The 13,156-nt window shown below is 38.1% G+C and overlaps 2 protein-coding genes across 2 annotated transcripts in view; one reads left to right on the top strand and one right to left on the bottom strand.

Annotated features, from left to right (window-relative positions):
- The window catches only part of UBAC2 (UBA domain containing 2), a 157,532-nt gene that overhangs the window by 36,266 nt on the left and 108,110 nt on the right, over nt 1–13,156 (top strand). The window lies entirely within an intron of this gene.
- On the bottom strand, nt 131–4,170 carry GPR18 (G protein-coupled receptor 18). The gene is made up of 2 exons (XM_019756914.3): nt 3,930–4,170; nt 131–1,302 (listed from the first exon to the last, which is right to left on the bottom strand). The coding sequence occupies exon 2, from the start codon at nt 1,266–1,268 to the stop codon at nt 273–275; it is 996 nt and encodes a 331-aa protein (XP_019612473.1). The 5' UTR covers nt 1,269–1,302; nt 3,930–4,170; the 3' UTR covers nt 131–272.

Below are 13,156 nucleotides of genomic sequence, written 5' to 3'. Positions count from 1 at the left end.
TGACTGTGTATTGAATAGGAAACACAAGTCTCCCAATACCTCATGAAAATGTCCTCTACAAGTTTTAAAAATAAAAATAATGAATTTATTAGACTACTTCAGAATATTTAATTATGTTGCCACAATGAGATCCTACAGAAGAGTTTTTAAAGTTTATTATTATTTTTTTTAAGAGAGAAGGGACTTGATAATATCATACAGAATATCCAGTGACCCCAGGGTCGTTAGTAAAGTGTATTTAAAGAGATTCAAGACAAAAAACTTCTTATTGTTCACAACATTTCACTATTGATGTTGCTTAGTGATCGCAAACTACCTGATCGGAAACTTTTTCTGCGCACGCTCCGCAGGTAATTGCGGTAAAGCATGACACTGATGACTCGAGCCTGAAATTGCTTTGAAACAATGTAGTAGAGAATCACATCCAGACAGGTGCTGAGGTTCATCAGGAAGGTGGTAAAGGCCGCCCAGGGGTTGTAACTGTTGTCGTCCCCGGCCAGCATCAGGAAAGCAAAGCAGATGTGGAAGGGCGTGAAGCACACGAGCACCTGCACCAGCAGCGTGATGATGATCCGGATGGACTTCTCCTTGACTTTCGGTTTCAGCTTAGACGTCCTCCCGTGAAGGAGATTGTGAATAATGACCAAGTAGCACCCAATCATGATGAACAGAGGCGTCAAGAAAAAAAATATCAGTCGAGTGAAGTTCAGCACGTTAACCGCTTTTAAGTGGATGATGTCAGAAACCTTCAGGCAGGTGGCGGGGGTGGCGGCTTTATCTGGATCTTCATAGAGCTGTAGGAGTGGGACGGTGGTTATCAGGGTCATTATCCAGACGCCCACACACGCTAGCACGGCTTTGCACGTGTTTTTAAGTTCTTTGGCGTATTTGGGCTGCACGATGGCCATGTATCTGTCAGCACTAATAAAAGCAAGAAGCCATAGGGCAATACTCGGGTAAAACACCGTGAGAGCCCCGAGAATCTGGCAGAAGTACTCTCCAAATGGCCATTCACCTTTTGCGTAATAAAACATTCGAAAGGGCAAGCTCATTATGAATATTAAGTCCAATAATGCCACATTCATCATATAGATAGTTACAGTGGTTCTCTTCTTGGTGGTACAACTGAAAACCCATAATGCAGTGACATTAACAAATAATCCGATGATGAAGATACAGCTGTAGAAGACAAGGGCTGCAATTTTGTATTCATCTGGATATGAGCTGTTAGAAAAGCCAGGTGGAACTTGATTGTGAGAGGTGGTCATCTTATAGCCTGTTGGTGGGCATCACACTTAGAAACTGTAAAACAGTTAAGAAGAATAGGAGGAATAAAACGCATTGTGGAAAAACAAATGTTTCACTTTCTCATACTCAACTTGGCATGTCAGTGGATTTTGCTTTTGAGGGTATTTTATATTATAGAGTCAATATATACGTGTCTTAGTATTTATTAATAAATGCGTTTCCTAGGAATTATTACTAATATGTACTAACCTATTAAAGTGGTATGGTGTATCATAATGCACTGGCAAATGTATTCATTTTTCTCTCCCTGCTCACCTCTCTTCTCCCCAACAGAATAAGCTTTTCTTTGTGACTTCTTCACTATAGTGTGAAATTGAGTAGCAGTCGTTCCTGTAATAAGCATTCTTTAATTGGGACTGATTGGGGAAAGTCCATTCTGAATTTTGAATCTAACTATCATTTGCCACCTTCTGTCATCTTCATTCTGTTTTAACTATTTTATAACCTAGATTAGTACTATTCAAGTGATGAATTTTTACTCACTAAATAAAATTGTAATATATAATTTAATGTACATTAAATTAATATGTAATTTAATCAATGCAATTTAATATTTATTAGAAAACTCAGAAAGGAACCATATAACGGGAATTATTGAATATTCACAGTAATTCTCATTTGAGATCAGGAACTTTCCCTTTTCACTGATATATCCCCATTGCTTATTGAGTAAATTATAGGTATTCAAAAGCAAATATTTGCTGAATTGATAGATGAGGGAAGGAAGGAACCTTTGGCAAGGTGACCCTTAGCAACTACTCTCTAATCTGTCAAAGGTGACTTGCTTACTTGGCCATTAAACCTTTTCTTTTAAGTGGTAAACACTTCATAGTATTATGTTCTGTCTAAATTATCATAGGTCTAGAAACACCAGTGTGTTGTGCCGTGGTCTACAGATGAAGAATTTGATTCTTAGACCAACAGATGGGCTAGTTTGTAATGCACAGCTGGGAGGGCCTAATGCTAAGTTTTCCAGATTGTTTACCAGTGTCCTAGAAGCGGGTTTCACTGCTCAGTGGTGCACAAAAAGCACCTCCTTGAGAATTATTGCTAGTATAGTAAATTTCATGCCCTCACCCTACCTGGATACCGAAACTGAAGTATTATTTGTCAAATTTTAAAAAGGAATATCAAAGATAGGTAGTTACTAGTAAGTCGGTAACTTTATGTGTGTGCAGAAACTAATTCCCATCACCAAGAACATGTGTGTTTCTAATGGAAAGGAGTTTAGTGATTGTAAATATCACTGACCTTCCTCAGTGTGAAACTTCCATCACCCATGATGCAGTACCAGTAACAGTGATTTTAAAAATAGAGTCGCTACAAAGATACGGAACCTTGTGGCATCCCCTTGAAATATGGAGGTGTAAGAAAAGTTTCCTTCAAAAATATCACTTTGCAGAGTGGGCTGTCTCTAATTTAGCCTCGAGTCTCTCTCTGGTGAAAACTGTGGGGGAGATTAGCAGTCTAGTCAGTGGCACTGTGGGCTGTTGATAATTTAAAATTCATTTGAGCAATTGCTATAGACAAATACGAGATATGAGTTTGTTTCCCCTTCCCATCCTCTCTCTCTCCCATCTTCTTTCCTTCCTTCCTGACTACAGCTGATTTCCCAAATATTTAGGTTAAATATGATTTTGGAATAGAGTTCTATATGTTTAAAAGCCTGTATTAATTAAAATTTCCAACTATTGGTGTGACGAGAATATTAATTTCTATCAAGTGAGAAAGGTACTACATAGAAAAACCAATTTGATTCTTAGAACAACAGATAAGCTAGTTTCTAATGCACAGTTGGGAGGGCCCAATGCTAAATCTTCCAGATTGTTTACCAGTGTCCTAGAAGCGGATTCCACTGCTGCAATGGTGCACAGAAAACAAAATCTCCAGTATCATACAAAGGAGAATAATTTTGGAGGGTTGACTCTTTATTTTTAACTTTTAATGAATTTTTAAATAGTAGCAATGGTAGTATAAGTGAAATTTTGTATCCCTTTTTCTCTTTTATTGCATCAGGATGCTCTTCACCCATCCACATCCCAAATTCTGTCACATAAATTCCGTACTTACAAACCATTTTTGAGTAAATCTTCTCCCCTTAGTGGTCTCAAGCTTTTTTATGTCACCAACACTTGTATTCATGTTTTTAGGTTGAAAAAATATGCATGATGCATGTGTTTTAAAGTTATTGCCAGTATAGGTTTTGCTCTACACACGTGAATGAATTTTTGGATAGACATGGAAAAGTGATTGGCTTTCAAGTTAGCATTTTAAAAGCTTTCAATTCCATGATTCTTTCTTTTCTTAAAAGCCTTTAAGTACATTTTGTGAAACAATGTAATTGAAACCAAGTGACAACAACTCTTAAATATACTTATTATTTATCATATCAACATTTTTCTTAAGTTGGAAAAAATTATTTACTATTAATGTAAAGCAATATTGAAAATAAATGAAAAATTATACTATAAAGCAGTAAAATGACAGCATAACCCATTTCAAGGTCTTTCACCAACATGGTTTCAGTAATGTACTATTAAAATGAAGCAGTGATTTTCAAATTTATTAAGTACAGCAGTACTTCTGGTAATCTGTGATGAAGTTAATTAAATGTGACTTACCTCCAGTCCAGGAAAAGGCTGCATTAGGGAGCAATGTTTTTCGGTATACCCAGTTCTGTAAAAGAGATATTTTTAAGTTTCTTGTCTTAAAATACCTCTCTCTAGAAATGGTATAATTAAGAAATGCTATATTTTTCTTTTGTTTCAGGCTCTTCTGTTGCTTTAAGTTGTTTCAAATATGATACTTGGTATAGGAGTTGGTACTTGTTAACTGTAATTGCTGCTTTGTCTCTTTCAGGAAGTGCTCTCTGAAATAAGGCCTTTTTAACTTATGACTTTATCCGGATGTGGTTTTTCTTCTTCACCAATGATTTGTTTATAAAGTCATGCTCAGTATAAGCTCCCCTTGAAATGATGGCATATGTTTAAGAGAATCATACAAAAAGGGGAAAATGCCTTCAATTTGTTTACTTCAAGTTTGGATCATCTATTGAAAGAGTGTCATATTTGATGTTAACTAGAATGGGATTCACAGTATAGCTTCTTCACTTTCTAAGCTGTGTGACTTTGTCTAGTTACCTACCCACTCTGAGCCTTTGATCCTACAGTTAAAATAGAGGTAAAACCCATCTGATAGGATTGCGAGGACTCTAAAGCAGAAGAATCCCAAGTGCTTAGCATAATACCTGGCACTAGGTACTCTTAAACAGTTAAGCCTTTATTATAAAGTTACTGAAATCATAGACTATCCCTTCTTACTGTTAAAACATTTCTAAATGGTTCAAATTGGAATCCTCAGTTACGTGCTTCGGCTTTGCATATACATTTACCACTTTGGTTTGCGTTATTTTTTAGCTCCCCAGTGCTTCATACCCTTTTCTGTGACATGGAAGTCTAGAAATAATTCCTTGTGCATAAACATCCCCACAAATTGCTATGAAAGGATTGGAAGTTTTTAGTGGAATAATTTACATATTAGCAGTATTTTAACCTAAGAAGGGAAATGAAACAAATGGAAAGGGAAGTGAGCAACCCTAATCATTGCCTGCCTAGTTATATTAAAGTTTTTACTTTCTCTTTTCTTAAAAAAATAATCTCATTGGTTTGTCCTAAAACTTTAATTATCTTTATAGTTGGTTATGCATGATTTGTCAACTTTTAAAAGGTACATGATCTTAACTATTTGTTTTTTGAATTTTTTTTCTCAGACAAAAACCATAGTAAGTTTGTGACTTCTAAAAGTTATTTAAATCCTTGCCTTTGATGGTCAAGTACTTTTTATTGTGGTCACCTGCCAGAATGGGTTTTTAGAAGCGTTGGCAACAACCAAAGAAAATATTTCTTGTGTAGATGAGGCTTCCAGACCCAGACAAGGCTGAAGGACTCAGACCACTGGGCCCAGCTTCCTCCGTGCTGAGTTCTGTGTCCTCCCATTTCAGCCCTTGCTGCTGTAATAACTTCTCGTTCTGAGGTGATTACATTGATTTATTTACTAGATAGGATTTATTCACTGCTGAATTACATTAATCAGTGTTTTTACTAGATGGAGTTATGTTTCATATGCAGTATAGGAGCTTGATATTTCAGCTGGAAATAGAAACCCCTTGTCTGTGGATCCAATCTTTTCATCACCTTAATTCCATATAGACTGTGACAGGGTTTCTAAATTGAAGTATTGATTAGAATCCCATGTGCTGCTAGAATCTGCAGATACAAAGATGGCATATATCTCATTAAGACTTGGGCCCTTTGTCGTACACAGAGACATTCTTTTTTCTCCCAGAGAGAGGCGACAAGGGGCAAGTTAGGAAATCCCCACAGGTGCAGCTTGAGAGTGGATCAGCAGTCACCCTCCCAGCTTCCTCTCCATTTTAGCTGTAGGGGACTTTCTGCATGTGCTGTGCTTCGCCTTTCACATGCCGTTCCATCCTGTAATACTCCTTACCGCCGTACTCTTGCCCTGGCCAGCCTGGCCAGCTGCTACTTATCCTTAAAGTTTTAGTTTAAATGCTGCCTTTTCCAGGAAGCTTTCTCTGACTTCTGAAGCTAGGTTGGTTACTCACCCCTGTAAGTTTCCTTAGCACTTTGTACTTACCCCTATAGTGGCATGGGTTTGTGTTATTGCTTATTTAATTGCCTTTTATCCTTTAGTAAATTCAGGTCCTGGGGGGGTGGTGGTATGTGTTGTATATGTGTGACAGGCTTTTAATAAATATTGCTTGAATGTGTGACTGAAAAAGTAGGTGAAGAAATGGAGGGTTGATGGAGTCATGGATGAATTACTGAGCCAGGTATATAGGTTTACACAGTAAGTCCCCATTATAAAACATGCTCCCTATATCAGAGACTTGTCTGTGCCACAGATAAAATTATATTTCCCATTCTTAACCTGTGTCTCTTTACCACAGCAAGTGTAAGGGGGGCTTATTCCACTTCCTCACAGGAATGTTGAGACGACCACCATTGTAGTTATTGTTTCCCAGCCTGGGTGGCCGGCCATGCACAAATTCTGAGGGGATGGTAGACAGCTAGTCCCCAGAAAGAAGAGGGGTAAGGGAAAACAGGAGTGCCTCCAGCGAGGGTGAGAGTCTTATCATTGGGCCCTTAAGGTCTGTCTCCCACTTTGATGTTACAGAATCTTGTTCCCTACCCCTTTTTTTTCAAACTTGTATTTAAACTGACTGCTCTTTTTTTTTTTTTTAGGGGGAGATATGTTGAATAGTGGTTTCTAGATAAAGAAGATTGAGATATACTTTGTCTAAATATGTTTTTTTTTTAAATCCAAACAACTTATAGCTTACAGCCAAGTAAATATGAACCTCCTCTCCCCTCAGCTTCCTAAATTGTATTATAAATTTAGCAATTCCCAGATTTCTTTTCCTTGGCAATTTTAGCGCCATTTTAAATTTTTACAGACACATCGACAATTAGACAGTTACTTACCTTACAGCAAACAAGTTGAATCTGGATAACCAAAGTGATAGATAATTTTAGTTAAAATGGATCTAAATCAGCAATGAAAATAGAGTTCTCTAAAGATACTAAGAATTCTCTCATTTAGAGGATCTTGGAGAAGGCTTCTATGTGGCCGTGAAATCAGCTCTGGACCCACTGAAATTCTACAGGACCCTAAGCCAAGAGTTTAAAGTGTGACATTTCCCTGAGTAGAGATCCAGAGTCTCCAGGACAACTGACTTGAGTAGAACTCTCTGGTAATTATGATGTACATGGCTACCTGCTACAGAATGGTCTCAGAGTTACAGGAGTTAGTATATACTGGGGGTGCCAAAGAAATGTATACAAGTGGACACTTTGCTCAACGTTGCTCAAGCCGTAGTTGGCCGTAATCAGACGCGTCTGGACGCTGATGGTAACCACTTTGAGCACCTCTTGTAACTCCAGAAGTCACGTGACTTGTATTCGTCTTTTGTTATCGGTATATATTGAGTATTACAACTTTCCTTTCTTAAAATGTTTTTACATTTTTTGGCACTCTCTGTATATGGATGTGAGTATATAGGGAAAAATACTTCGTAGTATAAGGAAGTAGCAGTTTAGAAGAAAGAAGTATTGTGGAGAGTCAGGATTGGTAAAGAAACGAGATGTGTTACTGAGTTACTTAAATCTGAACTTGTTTACTAGCGTGTGTGACTGAGGATTTTAGTATACGGACATCTGTATGTGAAAAAGTAACTACATGTCTATACAGTTGAAGGTTGTTCGTTTAAAAAGAGTTACTTAGGACTTTTTATTATTCTACTATTACTCTTACCTGTATTATCACTGGTAATCAGAGGTGAATAATCATTAGTCAGGAGTCTTAAGTGCTTTACATGTGTCATCGAATTGAATCTTCATGCCCACAGCAAAGTATGTTGAGGACACAGCAGTAGTATGTATGGATGGTGTAACCCAGGGATATTTACTCATGATTCTGAGATTGTGTTGTGCTCTTTCTGTATTATGGCATTATACTCTATTTTAATAATTTTTGTTGAAGTTGGTCCTACTGAGTAGAGAATCATCAGAATAGTAATTTGATCTGTAGCAAAAAGTCTCCTGAGGGAAGAGACCATCCTTTCCTTTCCTTGTTTCTCACTAAACAGTTGACATTCCCAAGGAAAGTTTTGTATCTGCATTCTGTCAGCCTGTAAATTTCATTTTGGTGCTTAGGAAGATCTCAGCCATTCGATGGACCAAAGACTTCTAAGCACTCAGAAGTGAGTATGTCCCAGTGGTTGGTAAACATGTAGGAATGCTCAGCCTCATAAGTAATGAAGGAAACAAATGAAATATCTTATGGTTATAAGATATTATTACCCACTCATCAAAATGCCTACAATGAAAAAGACTGACAACATGAAGTTTACTGACAACATGAGGATATACACCAACTAGGAACTCTCGTGCATTGCTGGTGTGGTGTTTACATTTGGAAAACAGTTGGATAGTAAGTAAGAAATGAATATACATATATCATGAGACTCAGATTCTACTCCTAGATAGAAATGCATATTGCTTTTCACCAGGAGACATACATAAGAATGTTTATACCGTGTTTCCCCGAAAATAAGACCTAACCAGACAATCAGCTCTAATGCATCTTTTGGAGCAAAAATTAATATAAGACCCGGTCTTATATAATATTATATAAGACCATAGAATGGATAAATTCAACAACTGTAGAATGGATAAATCAGTTTTGGTATAGACAAGTAAATGCTTTTCCCAATCAAAATGAATTGTATAGAAGGCACATGCAACAACACAGGTGAATCTTGTATAGATAGTGTTAAGTAAAAAAAGCCAGACATGAAGGAATTCATATTATATGATTCCATTTATATGAATTTCAAAAGCAGACCAAACAAAATGTTTAGTGACTTATGCTTAGGTGATAAAACCTTTTGCGGGAGCAGTAATAGTAAGGAGGAGATGGACGCAGAGCTCCCAAAATGCTAGCAAGTTCTATTTATTGACCTAAGTGCTAATTACTCCAGTGTTTGTTCTGTGATAATTTATTAATCTGTATATTTTTGTTTTGTCCTTGTATCATAAGGGTCTCAATAGAAAACATGGTATACTTAAATTAGAGTAATTCAGGGAGGGCTTATTTATTAGGGTCTAATGACAAAAGAATGGAACCTAATGGCAAAAAGGGAACCTTTGCCAGGACTATTACCGTGTTGTATCCTGTACCCACCACCATTAGGCCCAAAGAGATCAAGAAAGGGAGAGGTTACTAGTACCCGGAGGGAGGGACCCCTGGAGTCAGCCGCCTTGAGAACAGTAGTGACTTTCTGTTGTGGGACAATAGCCTGAGGTAAGCCTGCAGGAAGGAACTAGGGGAAAATACCCAGGCCTCAGGCTCCTCCTGAATCTCCTCTGGGGTCCCATTGGCCGACTCAGCGGAAGTCAGGAGGCCCTTGAGCCTTTGGATGGAGTATGTGCCCTCAGCCTCCGGGACAGAGCGGGTGGAGAAGGGAAGAGAACCAACGGGGTTTCCAGCGTGCTGCACTTTTCTGTGTGTGTGTTACATTTCATATTCAAAAAGGTTTTTTGTTTTGTTTTTTTTAAAGCTTGGGCTTTGAGTTGGTAAAAACCGGGTTTGAATGTATCTCTGCTTCTTGTGAGCTGTTTCCATGAGTAATTTTTTTAAAACACCTTGAGTCTCAGTTCTTGTCTATGAATCATCGCATTCCTCATAGCTTGTGTAATGAACATGTTTTAGACACCATGTATTATTTCTCTTTGTTTCTCTCCTGCCTGAAATATCCCCTTTTATCTTTGTAATTTTTCCTGGGAATTTTCAGACTGGGAATGTATAGCAATGTGGAAGCTGTGCCTGTCGCTAATTATTTACCTGGGTTATATTTTAAAAAACATGAGTTCGTTTGTCTGATCATCGCTCTCCCCAACTGGAGGAAACAGGAAGTTGGATGAGGCTTCCTTGAAGAGCCTCCCACCTTCAGCATTGTCCAATTCTGAACAACTGTTCCCACTATTTTATCTTTGTCTCCCTCTGAATTTTTGTAGGACTGGAGATGAGAGCTACAGGATAGGACTTGGGGTTCTGTGCCCTCACATCTTCTGCACGGAAACCTTCATGTGCTCAGGATTCATTTAGTGAAACCTCATCCCAGGGAGCCTCGATTATGTGTGTTGGAGTTTGAGGCCTGTTCTAAACTCATACACCCCAGAACCCCTCAGTTCCTGGCCTTTGCCCTCCTCCCATGCCTTTTATTGTGTTGTTCCTTAGTGTGTATGTTTTTATCTTATTTTTAATTTATCTTTAAGTCAGCTCATTCATCTTAACATATTTGATTTTGTTCTTTAGACATTTATCCATTTCTGGTAGAGTGTTAGATTGCTTCACCTAATTTGCCTATCTACTTTTAACTCTGTTTCCTTTAACCATTACTTTTATGCGTGACAAGCAGGAAGTGCCACCGGGAGAATGGGGCTGGGTGCAAGGCTGCCCCATCCCTAAGCCTGAGACGCCGCTCACTCTTAGTCACTTGTCTCCCATAATTCTTCCCGGAGAGTTGTCGTTCTTGGAGGTGGGCAACCTCTTGGAGACATTATACTCGGCCTGCAGAGGAAGACATAAAAATTGTGTGGGCTTTTGTTTCCTTGGTAATAAAACTGCACTGATGGGGGAAGCTGTTTACCAGAACTCTCCTTCTTATGCTTAAAAATTAATGTAGTATCAGTGACAAACCAGTGGAATTTTTTGCAACGATGTTATCTTCTCATTGTTAGTACTTTTCATATGGACACTTTTTATAAGAAGTTTCTGACTTTTGGTTCCTATAGTTGCTTGCTAGAAGCAAGCTACACAGTCTAAATAGAATCTTAACAGAAAAGGGAAGTAGGTAGCACCACCCTGCGGCCTGAAGGGCAGCCTGCCAGTGTGTATTTTGGACGGAGGGCACAGATGTTGGGCTGCTTCATCCTGCCCCTCGTATAGGATTTATCCTCTGAAATTGGGCTAATTATTTCGGATCAGCAACCATAGGTGTTTCCCACTGGGAGTTAGAGGTATTTGTGACTCCTCTCTTTTACAGTTGTATTGTATTCATTCCTTGGTGGTTCTCCAATCTCCCACATTATTCTTTGCATTTCCTGTCAGTATTGTTAACACCACATACATGTTCACATATTTCAGGGCACCCTGCATGCTTCACACACAGTAGGTCCTCAATAAACAGGCTTACGGATTGGACTACTGTTTGTGTTTCTCTTTCTGTAGGAAAGAAAACTATGCCATATTCCAAAAAATGAATGCCTGGTGTTTTTGGCTAGATATGATCACATTTACATGTCAGGCAGAAGAAAGATAAAAAAGAGATACATTAGGATTGGTCAAGTAGAGGCCCTAGAATGAAAGTTTTTGGATCAGATACACATTTGTTGTATCAGAGAAGTTAGTACAATGTATTCAACGTAGAAGAACTTGCACAATTAACTGAGCATGAAATAGTTCTAGATTGCTCACGTGTTATCCCGTGTCACCCCACTGATCGGCATCGCCAGGCTGCTGTGACAGGACACTGTGCTTTGACTGCCACCTACAGGTGATCAGCCAGGCTTGGAGCTTCACCTTTGCCTGATTTGAAGTCTTCTTGAGATTGAAATATTTATGTTTTTTAAAAAGCTATTAATCAGTGGAAGATAATAAAATATTTTAGTGTTAATTTCTAAATAATTCTATATTATATAGTATTATGTAATAGACATGTGTTCATTTCTCTTAAACATTTTGGCTTCTAGACCATTTCTACCTTCATTGGAAGTAGCCTATCTTTTTTAGGAAACCATTTTCCTCTGTAGGACTATGTATTCCTGGGCTAGGGTATTGAGAAGATTCCATTATAAATGTTATTTGTGTCTGATTTTCTACTCAGAGTTAAACATAAAGGTGGCCTTGGAACAAATTTGATATGGTTTAAAAAATGTTTTGAATGTGGTAAAATACACAACATAAAATTTACCATCTTAACCATTTTTAAGTATGCAGAGCAGTAATGTTAAATTTATTCACATTGTTGTGCAACCAATCTCCAGAACTTTCCTCTTCCCAAACTGAAACTCCATCCTCATTAAACAACAACTCCTAATCACCCTCCCCTCTTTCCAGCCCCTGGCCACCAGCATTCTACCTTCTGTTTCTGTGAATTTGACTACTCTAGATACCTCATGTAAGTGGAATCATAAGTATTTGTCCTTTGTAACTGGTTTCTTTCACTTAGCATAATGTCCCCAAGGTTTATCCATTCTGTAGTATGTGTCAGAATTTCCTTCCTTTATAAGGCTGGTTAATATTTAGATATGGCTGTACCACATTTTATCTGATGATGGTCATCTGCTGATGGACCCTTGAGTTGTTTCCACCTTTTGGCTATTGTGACTAATGCTCTTATAAACATAGGTGTATAAATATCTCTTTGAGACCCTGTTTTCAATTCTTTTGGGTATGAACCCAGAAATGGAATTGCTGGATCATGTGAAAATTCTAATTTTTGAGGTACCACCATACTGTTTTCCATAGCAGGTGAATCATTTTATATTCCCACCAGCAGTGCACAAGGGGTTCCAGTTTCTCCACATCCTTGCCGAGACTTGTTATTTTCTGTTTTGTCTTTGTTTGATAGTAGCCATACTAGTGGGTGGCAGGTGGTATCTCATTGTGGTTTTGATTTTGATTTCCCTGATGATTATTGATATTGAGCAAGATTGCCTGCTGCCCGTTTGTAGGTATTCTTTGGAGAAATATCTACCAAATTCTTTGTCCATTTTGTAATCAGGTTTTTTGTTGTTGTTGTTGAGTTGTAAGAGTTTTTTATGTTTTCTGGGTAATAAGTAACCTCTTATAAGATACATGATTTGCAAATATTTTCTCAATGTATTCCATAGGTTACCTTTTTACTCTGATTGTATCCTTTGATATATAGAAGTTTTTTGTCATGGTTTTAGGTTTGCACATTTGTCATATTCTCATGATAAAGATGAATTGAAACTCTTTAAAATTTTAAATGTTAGGGTAGTATAGGATAGATTTATCTCAGTAAAATCTGACCCATCCCAATGACTTAATATGAAGAGGATTTAGCTCCAGCCTCAACACCTTCCCTTCATCCAGGAGGGGGTAGAACAGGGGAGGTAGGAACAAGCTCTGTTTCAGACTTGACTCACTGCAGAGCCTTCAACTTCTGCCCTCCAAGGTGGCTCCCATTGTTTCCATTTCTAGCCGACATGGAGGAATATTAGAAGGGAAGTCTAGGATA

This window comes from Rhinolophus sinicus, chromosome 16 (assembly GCF_057876585.1).
Source record: "Rhinolophus sinicus isolate RSI-liver-muscle chromosome 16, RSI-T2T, whole genome shotgun sequence".
NCBI lineage: Eukaryota > Metazoa > Chordata > Mammalia > Chiroptera > Rhinolophidae > Rhinolophus > Rhinolophus sinicus.
The sequence above is the reverse complement of the archived record's forward strand: the minus strand, read 5'-3'. Positions and strand labels throughout refer to the sequence as shown.